Genomic DNA, 17,163 nt, shown 5'->3' on the forward strand with positions numbered 1-17,163 from the left:
AGCCATGCGGGGGCTGGGAGAGTGGGCGGGGGCTGGGGGTTCGTGGCAGAGCACCCCACGTGGCATGGGGCAGTGGGGATCGCCCCCCAACCTGGCAGCAGCTGGTGAGTGGGGGCTTTTTGTTTTTTCCAAAGAGCTGGGGCCAGGAGGGGCTGGGAGAGCAGGTGGGGGATGGGGCCTGTGTGATTCAGAGATTGAGCTGATTTGGCAGCAGCTGAGTCTCCGAATCAGATTCAGCCGAATTGCTTCAGGACACTGATTCGAATCACCGAATCAAATCACTGTCCCCCGAATCGGTCGACTCCAAATCCAAAGTGAATGCTAGCTGTTTTGCACAGGCCTACCCAACGGTACTATCTTACGGCAGCAAAAATTAGTTTGCTGTGGTCTGATAGTGTTGCAAGTGTAGACTGATGCTTTACACAGCAGCAAATTAGTCTACTGTGCAGTTAAGCGCACACATGGATGTGTCCAGTATGTACACATTATGCAGCTTAAAGTTGAAATGGGCTTCTCTTTCATTGTTATTTCTCTAAAATAAATCTAGAGAATAATTCATACATTTTTTTACAAGTTCTGTATGAAGGATAGTTTTAAGTTTAAATGACAAGGATTGTCTTGAGTAAGTTCTATAGAAAGGTGTTCATCTCTACATAGTCCTATAGTGGTGTGTCAGAAGCATGCTATATTGCACGAATGCTGAGTTGAAAGCATGGATTGCCATAGAAGCATTTTTGGTCCAGCATGTCATTGAGGCTGCTGAAAACGCTCCAGTAAGTTTCAATAACAATACCACTCTAATCATATGCTCTCTATATTCAAAGGGAATATAGAATAAGGAGGTCACATCAGTGACTGACTGTTTATTTCTGTTTTGGCTTTTGCATGAATGGAACATGTAATAACAGAAATTCAAGTATTTAATAGCATCAGTTCAGTACAAATTACATAAAAATGAGATGCAGCACTGAAAGAGCAAAGAATATAAGGTTGTCCTATTTACCAATCTCTTATGCTGAAGGATAGCAATTTGTTCTGTCAGTAGTCATTGCACTTCTTCCTTGGATACAAGTTCAATATTTACAAAATCATTTATAGAAAAGATTTTAATGTGTGACCACAAATGGAAAGAACTGAAAGCATAACCACCCAGTACACTGTCTCTCTCTCTCTCTCTCTCTCTCTCTCTCTCTGTGTCGCTCTGTCTCTGTCTCTCTCCCCATTCAGTGACCCAGAATTCTTCTATAAACTGAAAGAAATTCAACCATTTCTGGAAGTTTACTTAATGTACATTCTGTACTACTAACACCAATTTAAGAAAAGTCACAATAACTCCTAAATCTGTAATCAGAAAATTTAGGCAGACTGAAGTACGAGTCAGTTCCTAATTAAAGGAACACACTCATGGATTTCTTACTTGATCTTTAAATGTTTTTTTAACAAAAAAACCCACTTCAGTTCCTACCCTCAGAATCTTCCCTTACTGGGTTTTGAAATTTTTATTATTGCATATTTCTTGAGACATCAGTGTTAGTAACTGTTATGAAATTCGGCACTTCCTATTTTTTTTTTAATGCATTTAGTCTGTGAGGCTCATTCCATGCCCAGTTTATGGACTAAATGCAAAATGTATAGCATTATTAATGGGGGGAAAATTGGAATCAAGAAGTTTCATTCGTTTTGCTAGTGGATTTGGCGGAAGGCATGGGTAGCTGTAAGTAACCTGTTTTTCTCTTTTTATCACCTTGTTAGCGTAGCTGAGATTTTTTGAAAATACAAATAATATTTTTCACAGAGAGCTAGCTGGGGGGGTCCACGTGTGCATGTGTTTGGGGGGATGGAGGAGAAGGGGGAGAATGATTTAAAGTATGACATGTCAAAGAAATGAATTAAATATTTCCTGCTGGAAATGGTGTCGCCTGCAGTCATGCTTATATCTGTAGGAGTGGGTTTCAGTTCTATGTCCCGTACCTCCTATACTTGCTTGTTTATGGTAGCATGGAAAACTTGAGCACAGAGAGGTCATCTCTCAAGTTAATTAGGCTGGCTTCGTGGGGACCTTTGGAATATTAGGTCAGATGCACTGAATTGGACTCTGCTTACAGAGTTGTCAATGCAGGAGGCACAACTTTGGTGTGTACAGCTTGTGCTGTTTGACAGAGAAATAGAATCTCTGTCTCCTTTACAGCATTGACGTAAGCTTGTGCCAGAAGCCTTAGTCCAAGTGTATGCAAGAAAATGTTTTTCAGCCACCAGCCCTTGAACTTTTTCCTCCTCCTTTTTCTGTCACTGAGGGTCCTGATGCTCTGTTTTGACCCTGGGATGAAAAATGATTCACAGTACCAGGACCTGTCAGTGGTTAAAGAGCAGTGGCAGTGCCTCATTAATTCTTTCTACTTGGTTCCTGGACAGTCAAGCATTGTCTAAACTTACCTTCTGCTAATGTAGTGCAAAAATACCAAAATAACCTAGCAAGAACACTTCTATGCCAATATGACTACAGCTGTAGTAGAGCTTTTAGTGGCATGATAGACAAAGGCTCGGTTCAGCTGTGCTGCTAGAGCATACATTTAGGTAGATCTGACCTGAAAGCCTGTGATGCAGGCAGATTTTTCATGTGCTTATAGGACTTGCAGTGTAGTATTTAAAGGACTTCATAGCATTGTTAACTATATAGTTGCATGTACACAGGAACAGGTAAAAAATATTTCCATTATTTCCTTTGACTTGGAGAGTTCCACAGTCCTGTAGTGATGGGTCTATTGATAGTGCTGAAATTAGCAAACCAATATTTCTTGCCTTTATAATATGCTCTTTTTGCTCTGTATACTTTCCTATTGAACAGTATTAGCATGGCAATCAGACTGGGAATGCAAGTAGTGGTACTCATGATTACTGTTTTTACATGGTTGTTTCCCTTATTCATATGCATGAAGAAGCACTCTAGATTACTTGGTATATTAATGAGCAAATTATGAAAATGCAAATCTTAAAGGTCACTGAAACTGCCCCCTGTTGTTCAGGTCTTTCAAATTTGACAGAAGGAAAGGGATCGTTGACTCCCTGATTCACTTTGTGTTGCAGAAATGCAAGTTCGTAGTACCTTTAAAGTTCTCTGTTTGCTTTCAGTGATAAAAATGTTGTGCTGTCAGCTGTGAGTATATCAAGTTGTATTTTAACCCCAAACATATTAATATAATTGTAATTTTGAAGAGAAATAACTTTATATGATCGTGTATATTCTTGCTGTTGTTTCAGGAAGCTATTGATAATGCAGTAGCACCAGAGGCCTCAGAATCAAAACTCTATTGTGGGTATAGAATATCAAGCACATGTCTAAATGGTCTATACCAAAACTTACTCTCACAGTTGTGGGACTGGGTGTTCTTTTCCTGGGCAGACTGCAGAGGGAACACTGAGCTGCATTATTACACATAACATCAGAACAAAAGGACGTGTTTTTTTAACTGTGCCCTGTTGCACACAAACAGCCCTCTGCACTGGGGCTCCCCAAAATGTAACTCGGCTGAGCAAACTGGCATCACAACATACATGGGAATGGAAGTATTCATTCATTCATTGGCACAGCTTTGGTTGCTATTAGCAAATGTTCTGACATTGCTGTTCTTTCCCACTTGGCATTAGGGCTGACAGCTGCAGTCACAGATGGGGTAGACACCACAGTTGCATGTTTGAATTCCAGGACCTGGTGCCTGGGTTAAGTATACTGCTAACTGAGCTAGCAACCACTGAAAGAGCTTTAGGCTAGTGGAGAACTAGATATCAGGCAAACTGATCTTATGCCAGTTTCTCAGAAAATCCATGTGCAAGACCTTCATAATCTGCAGCAACTCAATTAGACCCTATATGCGAGCATCTAGCAAAGGCATTTGTAAGTCTTGGCAATCTTGTGGCAAAGAATTGCCAGCAGTGCTGGCTGCATGACTTCCATCCCCTGTCTGCAGCTGGAATTCAGAGTGCATCAAACTGCTCTGTTAATATCTCAGGCAAAGACATAGCAAGCATTGTTTGGGGATCTCTGCCACTAATATGTTAGCCATCTGTAAATGGGGTAAGGCAGGGATACTGAGGCAATATTGTAATATAACTGCAACATAATCTCCTTTTGTGTACTGTGAACTAACCTCTCTGCTGAAGCACAAGCCAGAGTCTGTCTTTTCAGGATTTATAAGAGGTTATTATGGAATTAAATTTGAGAGAGTGGATCAATCAAGTGTTAAAAAACAAGTACCATATTTTCTCATATATAACACATACCTATTCTCTCAAAACCAGCTGGTAGAAGTTGGGATGCATATTATATGTGAGAAATGGGGATCTTCACAGTTCCAAACATTTGGTAGTGAGCGAGTGGTGGCAGTGTTAATCACCATGGCTTTCGCAGCCATGGCACTTCATGCTGCTACCCCTCCCCTGCTGCTGTATTTCCAGAACTGTGGGGAATCTCCCAGGCTGATGTGGCATTGCCCAGCATTTCAGGCCAACATGAGTGGTTGGTCTGCAGCCAGACCTGGTATGTGGCCATGGACCCAGTGCAGGCTCAGGAATAACTGAGCTCCATACCTGCTTCTACTCAGATGCTTACCCAATATAAGATCTTTTTTTTTCCTGCTTCCTTTTCAAAAACAGGGTGCGTTTTATCTTCCAGGTCAGGTTATATATGAGAAAATATGGTATTATAAGCATACGGGCAACCAGCATTTTAAACCGTTATAAACAGCACCTTAAACGGCTTTGCAGTAATTCTGTATTGGTGTGTTTCCATACACAATTCCTCATTATGTTGCTGCTACATCAAGGGTGCTGAACTCCTGGCCCACGGGCCAGATCTGGCCTCCCGCACTGTCATCTGGCACATATGGCTCCCCATGAGTTCGTGGGGAAACCTCACAGGCCGTGGCTCTACATGCTAGGTTGGGCACACAGCGTAGCAAGGCCTGATCCTGGCATCTGGGGGCAGCATGGGGCACCTGGGATCTGATTCAGCCCATGGCCCAACCCCACACCCCTCATATGGCTCCTGGGTCCAAAAGTTTGAGCACTACTGTGCTACATTATTGTTATTGGACATGCATGCATACTTGCTTCGATATTGATGAGTTTCCAGTCTGTCTGCAGGATGGCATATAAATGAACAGATGTCATCTGGACTCTTCTGGACTGGACTGCACCAGTGGCCCCACATTTGCCCTCCATGCTCCTGGGAATCTCCTGTCAAGGATTCCAAAGATTTTTAGTCTGTAGCAACTGGGTGTGTTGCAGGTGATCTCCTCTTCACTGTCTCAAGTGACAAAGACCCTGGGACTGCAAGTGTGGGTGCATCTTGCTCAGCCACTTAGCCCACAGGGCTGTCCATAACTCCACTGTATGACTGACTCAGCTGTCAAATGGTGAATGTGTTGAACCTGTAAGAAAGCTTGCCCTTTACATAAAACTGATCCCGAAACTAGATAGAGGCCTTCAAAGAGGTCTGGAAATTGCTTTATTGTAATTCCACCTTTACTCTGTGCTTGGCTGATGATGGATTTGACTATAAATACTGATGTGGGGATGTTTCAGTACGGTGGGGCCATGCTTCCTATTAACTTGAAAATAGCAGTGTCCTGAGATACAGAAACCTCAAAACTTTTGTCTGTTTATCACTAATATGTAATTTTTAACTCTGACTGATTTAGGGTTATCATATTTCCAGTTACAAAAAAGAAGACATCTGTCAGGGGGACACCTCACTCCCAACCCACAGCCCCCTGGCCCTGCCACTGCTCCTTACTTCCAACCTGCAGACCCCTGGCCCTGCCAGTGGCCTTCAATCCTGAACTACAGTCTCCCGCACCCCCAGGCCATGCTGGTGCTCCTCACTTCAGACCTGCAGCCCCCATCCCTGCCAGTGCCCCTCACTCCTGACCCACAGCCCCCTGCTCCCCCCAGCCCTGTTAGTGGGGGCCCCTATCTGCCCTTGAACCTATTGGGCCGGAGCACAGTGATTCCTAATTTGTGTGGGTGGCAGTGTAGCAAGTTTGGCTCCAGCGTTGGCAGTAGGGAAGAAGGGAAGCCTGTGGCACTTCCCCCCCCCCCCCGCTCCCCACTGCCCTCAAAGGCACCCCCCCCCCCCCCCCTTTCCCCAAGCCCTGGCCCTCCAACCCCCCCCTCTCACACAGACTTATCTGCATCCAGCTGCCAGTGCTGCTCCTGTCTCCCCGTCAGGCTGCATGGTGGCCATGTACATGTGTGCGTGCAGACACAAGTATGCCCCCTACTTTCAGTAGCCTTCCCCCTACTCTCAGCAGTGGAGAAAAAGCCCAGACATTTTTTCATTATTCAAAAAATTGCCCAGACAGAAATTGTAGGACCCAGAAAGAGGACATGTCCAGGAAAACCCGGACCTATGGGAACCCTAGATTGATTATGTTTAAAATACAGAATGATACAGATATTAAATTGCTTTAAATGGCATCTCTAATTAAAGCTTTAACAGAAATGGGCATAGTTAGACTTGAACAAAGCTTCATGAGCATAAAATGTCTAAAGGGAAACCAGGCTCATCTTTTCAATCCTACTGCTTGCTAGCATAGAAATGTTAGTGTTGTCTTTCTGCAGATCCATGCTGTTCATTAATATCAGCAAGTTTTAAAGATGTGTATTTAAGATACATATGGAAGCTACTGCTAATGGTGAGAAAATACAACTGTCTTACTGTGTTCTCTGAAAGGGATATCCTTCTATTTTGAAGAAAGGAGCAATATTTAAACCATTATTGTGACTAATGACTTCCACAGTAAATATTCTATATCAGTCCTTGCTGTGAGGAAGTTCATGGTACCAAACCCTTGCTGACATGCACAGTTTTTATACCTTATCAGATGATTTGCTCAAAATAAATACTTGTTATTGAAAAGTTAATGCTACATAGTGATGCTGAGAAATAAGAGATATGGTAGTGGAGCAAAGCATTGGTGTAATATCTTTTCTCTAGCAGTAGTGAACACTTATATCACCTACTGGGAATGATTGTTTTAATAGAGCATCATAGTAAAAGCAGATACAACAACTTGACAGATGTCAAAAAGTATTTGAATGTGAGACCTTTTGATGACTGCTTGGGCAATATTATTTAGCCTTTAAGATGGAAAGAAGCTTAAACCTCCTACACCAGGGGCGGGCAATTATTTCGGGCAGAGGGCCGCTTACTGAGTTTTGGAAAGCTGTTGAGGGCCACATGGGTAGCCCTGTCTCTTGACAGATGCTCCACCCCCAGGTCGCCAAGCAAACAAATTATATACTAAAAATGAAACGCCCATAATATATTTTAATTTTAAAAATATATTTTTGATCTGATTTATGTGTGTTTGTGTTGTATATGTAGAACCGATTGCATAAAAGCTCAAAATACAGCCTTACTTGTATATTGTGTGGGGTGTGCATGGATATTGGGGGGTATGGGGTGGGTGTCAGGTTTGTGGGGAGTTGTGGGTGGATGGGCATGGGGGGGTTTGTGGGGATGTGTGTGTATGTGGGTATGGTATTGTGGGTATGGGAGCCACAGGGTACAAAGCGGCCAGCAGGTGGACAGGAAAGTGGGGAAAGTGGCAGCAGGGGAGGGGGGAGTGGAAGTGAGCAGGAGTGTGGGGCTTGTGGGGCCCAGAGTGGGGTGGTAGGAGCATGGGGTGTGGTCTGGCAGGGGTCTATGGCAAGGATTCCCAACCCTTTTATACTGTGGACCTGCGAACTGTATAATTTACAGATTTAAATTTTATTTACTTGTTTAAATTTATTTTTGAGGGGGGGTTGGGGTTGTGAGGATTGGATGGGGTTGGGGCCCCAAGGGACCCTATAGGGGAGGGGGCTGTGCAGGCGGTGGCCCAGGGGGACCCATTTGGGGCTGCCCGGGAAGAAAGAGCTCTGCTGCCTTTCCAAGGAGCAAGCAGCAGAGTCGCATCCTCATCCTCTGGCCCAAGCATTTACCTGCCCGCATCCCCCTGCTCCCAGCACGGGCAGCACCTTGGCAGGCTCAACCATGATTGCAGGAGTGGGACAGGGAACACAGAGTCAGTTGCCTCCCTCCTGGGGCTGCCCTGCTGCCCGCATATAACTACTGGTGGCGGAAGCCACGGCTCCTGTCCAGCTGCCGCATGCCTGCTCGCTCCCAGCCCTGCCTGCTCCAGCCCCACAGCACAGGCGGGAATGACCATGAGCAGCCCTGACCCCGTATGTCCTGCACTCGCCCATCTGGCAGTGGCGGGGAACAAGCTGCTGCTCAGCACGGGGGAAAAGTGGCCGCTCCCCCTCCCGCTGCCGGCACTCCCTGTGGCAGCTGCCCAGAGCCCAGACAGGGGTGTCCTGCATCCCCGCCACCCATGGGGCAGCAGTGGCAATGAAGAGTGGGCAGAAGCAGCCCTAGGTGGGCTCCAAGCAGATGTCTCAGGGAGCGCCAGTGGCAGGAGGGGGGGCTGCTTTTCCCCCTCACTCAGCTGCAGTTTGTATCTTGCTTCAGCTGCCAGGCCTGGGCCTTGCAGCAGCTCTGGGCTCGCCCATCAGGCTTAGCGGCAGTGGCAGCGGAGCATGAACTGCTGCTAAGGTGGATGAAAGCACCAACCCTCCTTGCCACTACTGGGCAGTGTTTGCTGGGGGAGCCCACACCATGCTCAGCTGCAGTTTGTTCGTCACTACCACTGTAGCATGGGCCCCGCAGTGGCTCTGGGCTTGCTTGACTGCCTGAGCTGCAGTGGCGGTAGGGCAAAAAAATGCTGCTGGGGCAGGGGAAAAGCGGCCACTCCCCCATCTGTGTTGCTCCCTGTGGCAGCCACTTGGAGCCCACGCGGGGCTGCCTGTGCCCGCTCTCCATTGCCACTGCTGCCCCATGGGCGGCGGAGATGTGGCGGAGAGGCAGGACAACTCCAGGTGGGCTCTGGGCAGCTGCCGCAGGGAGTGCTGGCGGCGGGAGGGGAAGGGGCTGCTTTTCTCCCATGCTGAGCAGCAGTTTGCTCCCCACCGCCACCGCTCAGGCTGGATGGGCTAGTGCGGGGTGCACAGGGTTGGGGCTGCTCACAGTCATCCCTGCCTCTGCCATGGGGCTGGGACAGGCAGAGCTAGGAGCGAGCGGGCATGCGGCAGCCAGCGACAGTCGGGCGGGAGTGCGAGACCTGCACCAGTGCCCTGGCACTAGCACCAACAGGGCCCAGAGTGGGCAGGAGCACAGGGTTCCAGCTAGCTGGGGCTGTATGGAGCCAAGCCATCTCCCCTCTCTTCCTGCTGGCGTAGTGCAGCCCAGCTCCATAGACCCCTGCCAGCCCACGCCTTGCACTCCTGCTGCCTTGCTCTGGGCCCTGCCAGCACTGGCCCTGGGACACTGGTGTGGGCCCCTCAACAAGCTGTTTAGACTCAAGGCGTTGTTCAAAAATGCCAGCTCTTAGTTTCTCTTATTATTTGACTACAGCAAAATACTAGAGCAATTCTGCTGCTGTAAAGAACCAGAAACACCACAACGGACCAGAGTGTCTTTAATGGTATGGATTCCTATTTGAAATCTCTGGGTGTTTATACACATGCTCCAGAAGTGGTTGTGGGGGGCACTTTAATTAGAGCAACTCCGAGGCCTGGAGTGTCACTTGTATCAGTGTCCTCGCACTGAAAAATGGTGACGGGGGCGCTTTAACTGAAGCTTGTTGAACGAGCTTTAGTTAAAGTGCCCCATCACCATTTTTCAGCACAAGGACGCTGATGCACGTGACTGGAATCTGCTGGAGTGTGGTAATTACCACATTCCAGCAGACTCAATTAATTGAGTCTGCCCCAATGCACTGTAAGTACAGCTCATCGTGGTAGCCTTGCTGGACGTGTATAGGTGCCCTCTATGTTTATCTTGTAGGTATTCCACCATGGAATGGTGCTAGTATTGTGAGGTATCCCATATCACCCTTAAAAGAATCTCATGGCACCCTGGTTCAGAATCACTATCTTAACAGATGGATTTTCAAAATAGTTCTGTAGATGGGTTTCACATGTAAACCTAAAATACATAGTGTTGGTTTTCATAGAACAGCTATGTAATAACCAAGAATGCTGCAAACTTGTTCCATTCTTTTATGTGGTCAAGAGGGGAAGATGTAGATGGCATCCCTAAATCTTGTATCTCCTGTATTTGGAATTGGCTCTACAGTTGGCCAGTAATAGAATTTTGCTGACAGATATTTCTTATTGTTTCATGCGACTCAGACTATTTCCTCTGATAAATCCAGACCTTCTTTTGCCGCTTTTTTTTTTTTTGAATGATGATGGTGTATTACATACCTGCAGAGTAAGATTGAGGATTCTTGAAATTCTTCAAGGAGCAAAGCAGAAGGAGAATCCTATTCCTACAACATGTCTTCCACAAGCAGTCACTTATGTGCCAATTATCTGGGTGTGCAGGAAAACAAAGTCTTGGCATGGGAATAAAAGCAGCCTGTTAAGGACTTTTGTCAGTGCCTGTATGAGATCTGGAAAAAGCCAGCTGATGTCAAAATTGTGTGTGATATTTCAATTAAGTACTTGGCTTCCAATGTGAAGTTAGAATTATTGCAAAGCTAAAAATTAATCTGTAGGTCACCCTTTGGAATTGTTCCCATGAAAGAAAAACACAGACTGAGTCTGAATCTTATTTAATTTTGAAGCCAATCTGTTCATCAGAGATTACAGTGGCTGCAAAGGATTTGGTCAAAAAAAGGAGAAAAGAAAAATTCCCCAAATATCTCAACAGAATGTATATAACAGTTCATTTCCAATCTACTTTTTTTATATGAACACTTCAGCAGCTTGAATAGGAAACTGGCTTCCTTCCTGAAAGTTTTACCTCCATTGTTGCTCAGACTGGTGGGCTGGTGTGAAGTCGTTCATGAAGTTGGACTACTGATATAAGAATTGCTTATTGTTTGGAAGAAGAAAATATTTTGATAGCTTTTTTGGAAGGTTGTATGGGAAAACTGCAGAAGGAATTAATGGTACAAATGCATGACAAAAAAATCAGCTTAAGCAAATTATTACAGGAATATTGCTTGCAAGTCAAGAAAAGTTACTCTACTCTATTTAGCACAGGTGAGGCTTCACCTGGAGTACTGTGTCCAGATGCGCCACACTCCAAAGCAGGTTTGAATAAATTTCAAGATCCAGCAGAGAGCAACAAAAATAATTAGAGGTTTAGAAAACGGTTTATAGGAAAAAGTTAAATGAGCTGGGATTATTTAGTCTGGAAAAGATTGGGGGTGAGAGTTGATAAATTTTCAAATACTTGGGTAGTTCTAAAGATGATGGTGATAAACTAATCTCTGTGTATGCAGGAAAACTTATTCACTCTGGGGGTGTTAAAGCCTTGGAACAAACTATTTAGAAAGGTGGTGGAATCTCCCCCTTGGACATTTTTAAGGGAAGTTAGGCAGACACTCATCTAGGTTGATCCTGCCTTGAGCAAGGGGTTAGATATGGTGACTAGGGACCATTAATGCATGGATTAATAGCTTCCCTGGTCTTAATCAGGGTAATCAAGCTGTGGTTTGGGGCCATCTGGCAATCTGCGGGGAGAGGCGGGACAGCCGGGGCCCCTCGACCAATCAGAGGCATGGAAGGGGCGGCGGCCACTGTACTCAGCCTGCAAAAATGGTGGCAAGCTCTGGGATCTGTTCACAAAATTGGCTGACTGCCTCCTTCAGTTCAGTAGACCCCTACTGAGGACATCCAGAGGTCCTTTTTTTTAATGTCATCCAGATGACATCCTTTTTTTTCTTTAATGATTCTACTGCCAGCTTTTTGCCACCTAGGGACAGGATGCTTTAATAGTGATTGCTACAGCACCTGTCTTGGGAGAGGTAATTGTCCATTCTGGAAACCTGTGTAGCTTACTTTGGTGTACAAAAAGTATGCAAGTTATTGGAGGTAACATATACCTTTATTTTAACTTGTAGCAAACTTCTGTTTTGTTTTATGCCAATTTAGCCCAAGTACATTTTATCTCACTGATACAAAGAGGATGAAGAAAATTGAGACCTGCACTGAATGGTCTCCTTATGCCAGGGGTGGGCAATTATTTCAGCTGGAGGGCCGCTTAATGAGTTTTTTGGTGAGCTGTTGAGGGCCACAAGGGTAGCCCTGCCTCCTGACAGGTGCTCGGCCTCCGATTGCCATCTTGGGACTGGAAGTCCTGCTCTTAACCCCTGACCTTTTCCACCGGAGGTCCTTCTCCTTGCTCCTTGGAAATGCACCTTTTGGGAGGGGAGGGTTGCCACCTTGGAACCAGGAAAAAAAAACCAAATCGGATACTAAAAGTCACACACGTACTATAACATATTTTAATTTTATTACAAAAAATATTTTTGTCATGATTTGTGTTTGCATAATGTATATAGAGATGATTGCAAAGTAACTCAAAAATAAAGTCTTAAGGGTATATTGTGTGGGAGGGGTGGGGTGTTACTGTGTGTGTGTGTGTGTGTGTGTGTGTGTGGTGGAGGGTGGGGGTGTGTGGGAGGGATTGTGAGGGGGTGTAGCTGTCTGTGTGGAGGGCAGTAGGGTATGTTGGCGGTGGTGTGTGTGTGTGTGTGTGTGTGTGGAGGGGTTGTGGGGCAGGGTACGGGTATGTGGGGTTTGTGGAGTGTGAGGGAGGATGGGGAGGTGTGGGGACCCCCCTACACTCCCAGTATGGTGCATAACCCCTGCCGGCAGTGGCAGCAGCAGCAGGTGGGGGCACTTGGGGTGCTTGTGCCTGGTGCAGGTGCTGCCATCCGCGGTGCATGTCTCTGTCCAGTGCTGCATGTGGTGGTGAGGAGCACAGCCCCGCCAGCCCATCCCTGTCACACAGGGCTTCTTGCAGCTCATGTACGGCTCCATCGCAAGGGACATCCCCCGGTGGCATGTGAGTGTAGGAGCTGCACATGTGCCATAGGAAGTCCCACGCAATAGAAGTGGGCCGACTTTGCTGCACTCCTCACCACCATGTGCAGCACTGGTGTGTGTCCCCACACCCTTTCACCCTCCCTCACACCCAGACCCTTCCCATGCTCCTTCCTCTCACTGCTACCCTGGGCATGGGCTCTGTGCTGCTGACAGCCCGAACCCCATGCTCCTGCCCAGCTCCCACTCCCCCTTCCCCTGCCACTTCTCTATCTAGTGCCTGCAGTGAGTGGGATACTGGGGAAGCCAAGCGGGTCCCTTGGCAGCTACAACAGCAGTGGCAGCAGCCCCACCTGCAAGCTGGGCCAGGCCTTTCTGCCTGTGTGGGTGCGAGTGAGGTGCAATAGGGTATGGCGGGGGGGGATTGTGTATATGTGGGTACCTCACTCCAACCCTCGTAGATAAAAGGGCAAGGTGGGATACAATTAGTTGGTGGGCACCCATGGGTCTGATGGAATTGCCTGTCATGCCAGATTTGGCTCGTGGGCCATATTTTGTCTACCTCTGCCTCATGCATAGCTCTATAATAAGCTGTGCAATGAAACATAGCACTCGGTTCCAATAAAAGGACTCCTCATTCTTCTTATGGAATGGTTCACGTCCTGCACTCTGGGAAACACCTAGTGATAGATCAAAGATGGTTTTAAAGGTGGGGGTGAGGAGGGAGAGGGAGATTAAAAATCTGAATCTCAGTGATACATGCTTTGGAGAATGAGGATGTAAATGACTCAATTTTTCCTATATTTCTTCCCCATACAATATTAGCAAGTTGCCAAACCCTTATTATTTGGCATGAGTGCACAAAGTAATTCATCCGTTTTTGAAGTCTGACTATACCTTGAAGACTTCTCTACAGTCAGCATGGCTATCAATTGGTATGGAAAACCCACTTCCTTCCTCCTGTCCTCAAGATAATGTGGAGATTTTGCTGAACATGCTCCATTGAGTTGTATTGTTGTAAGCGCCTTGTTATGTCGGATACATGTTCAGGTGTGATGAGGGGTTTCAGGCAGTGCACTAAGCCAAAGAGGCTTTTACAGACACTCCCTCATATGCACACTGAATACACAGCAGAGAGAAGAGGCAGCTTTTGGCTGCTGAATCAGCATTAGCTTCAGTGGATGCAGATATGGATAAACCCAGCGGAGGCTCTAACACCTAAAGTAAGGAATTGCAGCATTCTTATTGAGTAAAACCCTAGATTAGAAGATTATAGCATTCTTGTGCAAGGCAATTTCAAAGTACAGGAGCTACTAAAAATGAAGTCAGCATTCTAGCAGGTTAGAAATTAAATCCTGTACGGTGGAAATAAGCTTTCCCTTTGCAAATTGTGGTTGCATCTATTTTTTCTCTGCGGCTTAGTTGACTGGACACTTTTGACATTTTTTAGAATAAGGTTTATGTATTAAACAGTAAACAGTAATGTTTTGTTTTTAATATTTCATTCGCTAGAATAGTTTTATTTGTATTTTTTTTAAAGCACCTTGTCAAGCATTGAAATTTTCAAACTATTCAGGATTTGTTTTTGAAAAGAACTCATTAGGAGAAAAAAAGATTGAATGAGCACACTTAATATTTCTGAACATCATTTAATATGAATAATGTGTCCAGAACCTTATGCACATATTTAACTTCTTTTTTTTTTTTTGAGATGGAGCTCTTTTTATAGACTTCAGGTTGAACTTGGCATGGTCTTTTGTGCCTCAGTTTGAAATACTCAAGGAACACACCATCAAGGTTAAACGTGGTTGAAAGCTTTGTTGTGGTGCAGTGTCTGCTTTAAATGGCAAAACACCTGCTAGACATGCCCAGTGAGTGCTAGAATCTATATATCCCTTCGTTAAGGATTTGCAAGGCTGAAACACAAAGAGCGATTGTTACCCAATAAGCGGTAGTTGCACACTTCTACCAATAGCCTTAGGAGAGTTGGTTACCATGGAATCCACCATCTGTTCACTCCCCGCTGGAATGTGATTATCCTTGCTGTGTTGGGAACTGGGAAAAGCAGGGGAGCGTGTGCTGTCTGCAATTATCTGCAATGGAGTGTGTTAATGGAAGGCTTGAATTAGCTAGCTGGAGGAGCGCATAAAGGGATTTTACCAAAACTATTAATGATTCCTAACCAAGAGGAGTAAACACGGCTTTTATAAGGTCAGTGCTAAATGCATTGTAAATGCATTTTTTTTTTTGTTTTAATCAATGTACTATATTTGCAGTATGTAGATGAGTGATTATTAGTAGCCATTATAGTAAGGCTTACCGGTAAGGATGGGAAAAATGAATGTTAAATGTTCTTTTTGTCTCATTTTAAGCAGTTTAATGTTGAATCTGTAAAGTAGTGAGTCAGAACAATAACTAGCTGAACTGACATAAAGAGAGCATTGCACACCACTTCTCTGTATGAAATACTGTTCATTGCCTTCGCTACATGTAGAACTATTTGATTTATACACCTTCCTATGTTAATTACTTTACTTTTTATTTGAATGGCTTGTGGTGGGATACATGTTTGTGGTGTTATGGAATGAAGAACGGGATGAGGGGGGCATTCAGATGGAGCTACTGCAATAGATGAACAGCTTTGCTTGGATATTTCATGAAAGTGACACAGAGAAAGCAGGAAATGGCAGTCTACAAGATCTTTCTTTTTTCTTTCCCTCCTTCCACGCCCCCTTCTGTTTCCAGTTCTGTGACTGATCAAACATTTTTAAATTTTTCTCTTATAATAATAATCTCCTTAATTGTGCAATGGCTTTTCCACAAGTTTTCAGGGAGCTACACATGGAGAAACAATGCGACAATGTTATAATGGGCAAGGTTTCAGTTAAATTTAAGGGTGAAATTAAGAAGATATGCTTCTGTTCTAAGGCTTCTTTCATCTATTACCATGAAACCCTATAAAAGGCATTTTTGTTGTACTGTAGGAGGCAGTAGAATATTTTTTGTATAACAAATGCATGATTAACATTTTTGTGTACAGTTAAAATTTTTGTTGGCTTAAACAAGGGACTTCTTAAAGCACCATTGTACCAAAATGTTAAGAGAAAGCATTGCATCTTAGGGTTTTCTGACTGTGTGGTTTTTGTTTTTTGTTTTGGAAATTAAGCTTTCATACTGCATGCATTTGCCACGACTGCCATTTTTATTTGTATGGGGGAGGACAGCACCCAAGCCCTTTAATTATGCCATGTCAGTCCTTCCAATTCCACTGTTTCCCTGCTTGTTTGTGCACTTAAAATGTCAGTAGGTCAGTGTAGGAGGAAAGTTGGAAAATGACATGGTTAATAAGTCACCAGGTCATGAAATAATATTTGAAAATGGTACACTTTTAATCTGACAATGCAGTATGCGTTTTAAGTCTTGTGGAGAACGTTAGCTGTTTTTATCCCTTGAGTAGTTTTGTTGGAGCACTATGGAACCCAGTACTAGCAAGAATATGTGATCTGGATACAGATGGATATGTTTGAAGTCCCTTTTAAACATATTAAAACCACATTGTGCTATATTTCCACATGGTGGAATTGAGGGAGTTCAAGTAGGAGCTGTATCACCTTTTGTAACTGGTTTTGCTAGTGGACAAACCTTGTCCTCCTTCAAAATTTAAATATGCTGCTGCCGTCAAATATTGTCATTTATCTACAGCTTGTTTTAATAGGCTGAACTGGTAGAGGACTTGCCCATGTGTGTTTTATTTTTACATTTTTTGTTTGTGCCATTTAAAAGAAAGTGAGAGAGAGATTATACTTTCACCTCTAGGGGCACATCCCCACAAACAGAAATGTGTGCTTCCCCAGAGACAAACAGCAGCGGCACAATTATGTTTGTTCCCCACAAGCTGCTTTTCCCTGGGAAACACCCGTGTATTCACGCTCTGGCACGTGGCCCTGGGTGGGGTAGGGAAGCAGGGCCAGCACCTTGACTGGCCCCAGGAGCCTTGCCTGGGATCCTGAGGGCCTCTGGGGGCTGCAACCGTGGTAATCTGGCAGCACAGAACCTGGCTGGCAGCCAGAGCATGGCTCCAGCCAGCCAGGCTCTGGTTTCTGGCAGAGCATGCTGCCGCCACATGCACCGCCCCGCTTTTTTAAGGCGCAGGTTTTTTTGACACTGGGATCTCCTGGTGTCCCCTTGCAAATTAGCAGCATGGGGAATACCTGCATCTGTGGTGTTGCAGATGACAGGTCTGCAGCACTGCATACCACACATCCGCTCTCATCTGGATGCACC

The 17,163-nt window shown here is 45.1% G+C and overlaps 1 protein-coding gene across 5 annotated transcripts in view; it reads left to right on the forward strand.

Moving 5' to 3' along the window:
• FGD4 (FYVE, RhoGEF and PH domain containing 4) overlaps positions 1 to 17,163 on the forward strand; it is a 146,060-nt gene that overhangs the window by 14,039 nt on the left and 114,858 nt on the right. For 2 of the 5 annotated variants that reach the window (XM_006022509.3, XM_025202865.1), the window contains exon 1: positions 14,822 to 15,090. The exons of 2 other annotated variants lie outside the window; for them this stretch is intronic. Coding sequence is in view for 1 of the 3 variants with exons in the window: in XM_025202861.1 (XP_025058646.1) it covers positions 1,705 to 1,714 (10 nt within the window). In the remaining 2 variants the exon portion in view is untranslated. Of the gene's footprint in view, positions 1 to 1,692; positions 1,715 to 14,821; positions 15,091 to 17,163 lie in introns of those variants that run through there. One more of the 5 variants, XM_025202861.1, reaches the window with a different exon arrangement.

This window comes from Alligator sinensis, unplaced genomic scaffold, assembly GCF_000455745.1.
Source record: "Alligator sinensis unplaced genomic scaffold, ASM45574v1 scaffold957_1, whole genome shotgun sequence".
In the NCBI taxonomy this organism is placed as follows: domain Eukaryota; kingdom Metazoa; phylum Chordata; order Crocodylia; family Alligatoridae; genus Alligator; species Alligator sinensis.